The sequence below is a fragment of the Seriola lalandi genome, unplaced genomic scaffold (genome assembly GCF_002814215.2).
Source record: "Seriola lalandi dorsalis isolate HSWRI2012SDOR001 ecotype SW California unplaced genomic scaffold, Sedor1 jcf7180002037126, whole genome shotgun sequence".
Taxonomy (NCBI): Eukaryota; Metazoa; Chordata; class Actinopteri; order Carangiformes; family Carangidae; genus Seriola; species Seriola lalandi.
This window is the reverse complement of record NW_019507702.1, coordinates 1-945: the sequence shown is the minus strand read 5'-3', so window position 1 is coordinate 945 and position 945 is coordinate 1. Positions and strand designations below refer to the sequence as shown.

The window sequence follows — 945 nt, the reverse complement described above, 5'->3', positions numbered from 1 at the left end:
TGCTGTGACCTTCTGTAATGTTGGATGGAAAACATGGAGCAGCCTGAGAAGACTGTACTGCTGATCTCTGATCAGGTTCAGCTCCCTGAACGAAAGCAGAACCAGCAGACTGACATCTTGGTTCTCCAAGCCCTCTGCCCAGTCCAGAGAGAACTTCTGCACCGAGAAGGTTTTTCCAACACCAGCGACGCCATTGGTCAGAACCACTCTGATGGGTCTCTGCTGGTCAGGTAAGGCTTTAGAGATGTCTTCTCTCTCTTGGACAGGTAAGGCTTTAGAGATACGGCGTCTCTGTTGGTCAGGTGAGACTTTAAAGACGTCTTCTCCCTGTTGGTCAGGTAAGGCTTTAAAGACGTCGTGGCACCTGATTGGAGCGTCATGGAGGGTCTCCATCTTGGAAGTTGTCTCCAGGTGAATCACCTCATGTTGGGTATTAACCTCTTCACTCTGTCCCTCTGTGATGTGGAGCTCAGTGTAGATCCTGTTGAGGAGGGTTCCACTTCCTGTTCCATCAGTTCCTTCAGTCACACGTTCACATCTGCTCCTCAGACTGATCTTATGTTGATCTAAAACCTCCTGCAGACCACTATCTGCTGAAAGAGAAGAGACAACGTCACACTGAAGAAAGAGAATCTGAGAATCTGATGATTATTTTCATCAGCTGCAGAAAAACTAAAGCACAAACAAAGAAAAGGTTTTAATGTTGTGGTATTTATAATCATCTTAAAGGTCGATGCTGTGTGATGTAACAAGTGACTCTGTATAAAACAACAGGTCCTGGTTTCAGAATGATGACATCATCATACAGATGTTCAGTCTCACTTTGTTTAGTGCTGGTCTGACTGGCTGTCTGCAGTCCAGGTCTTGTTCTGGGTCTTTTTCCACACTGGGGACAGGATGAGTCTCCTGAAGAACCAGACTGGTCCCAGTATGAGGTGAAGCACT

General features: G+C 46.5%; 1 protein-coding gene across 1 annotated transcript; it reads right to left on the bottom strand.

Annotated features, from left to right (window-relative positions):
- Window positions 1-5: 5 nt before the first annotated feature.
- LOC147819846 (uncharacterized) lies at window positions 6-939 on the bottom strand (the record flags this gene model as incomplete). The annotated part of the gene is made up of 2 exons (XM_087170051.1): window positions 823-939; window positions 6-593 (listed from the first exon to the last, which is right to left on the bottom strand). A coding segment is annotated over exon 2 (388 nt), but the record flags the coding sequence as incomplete, so codon positions are not given.
- Between the last annotated feature and the right edge of the window lie 6 nt (window positions 940-945).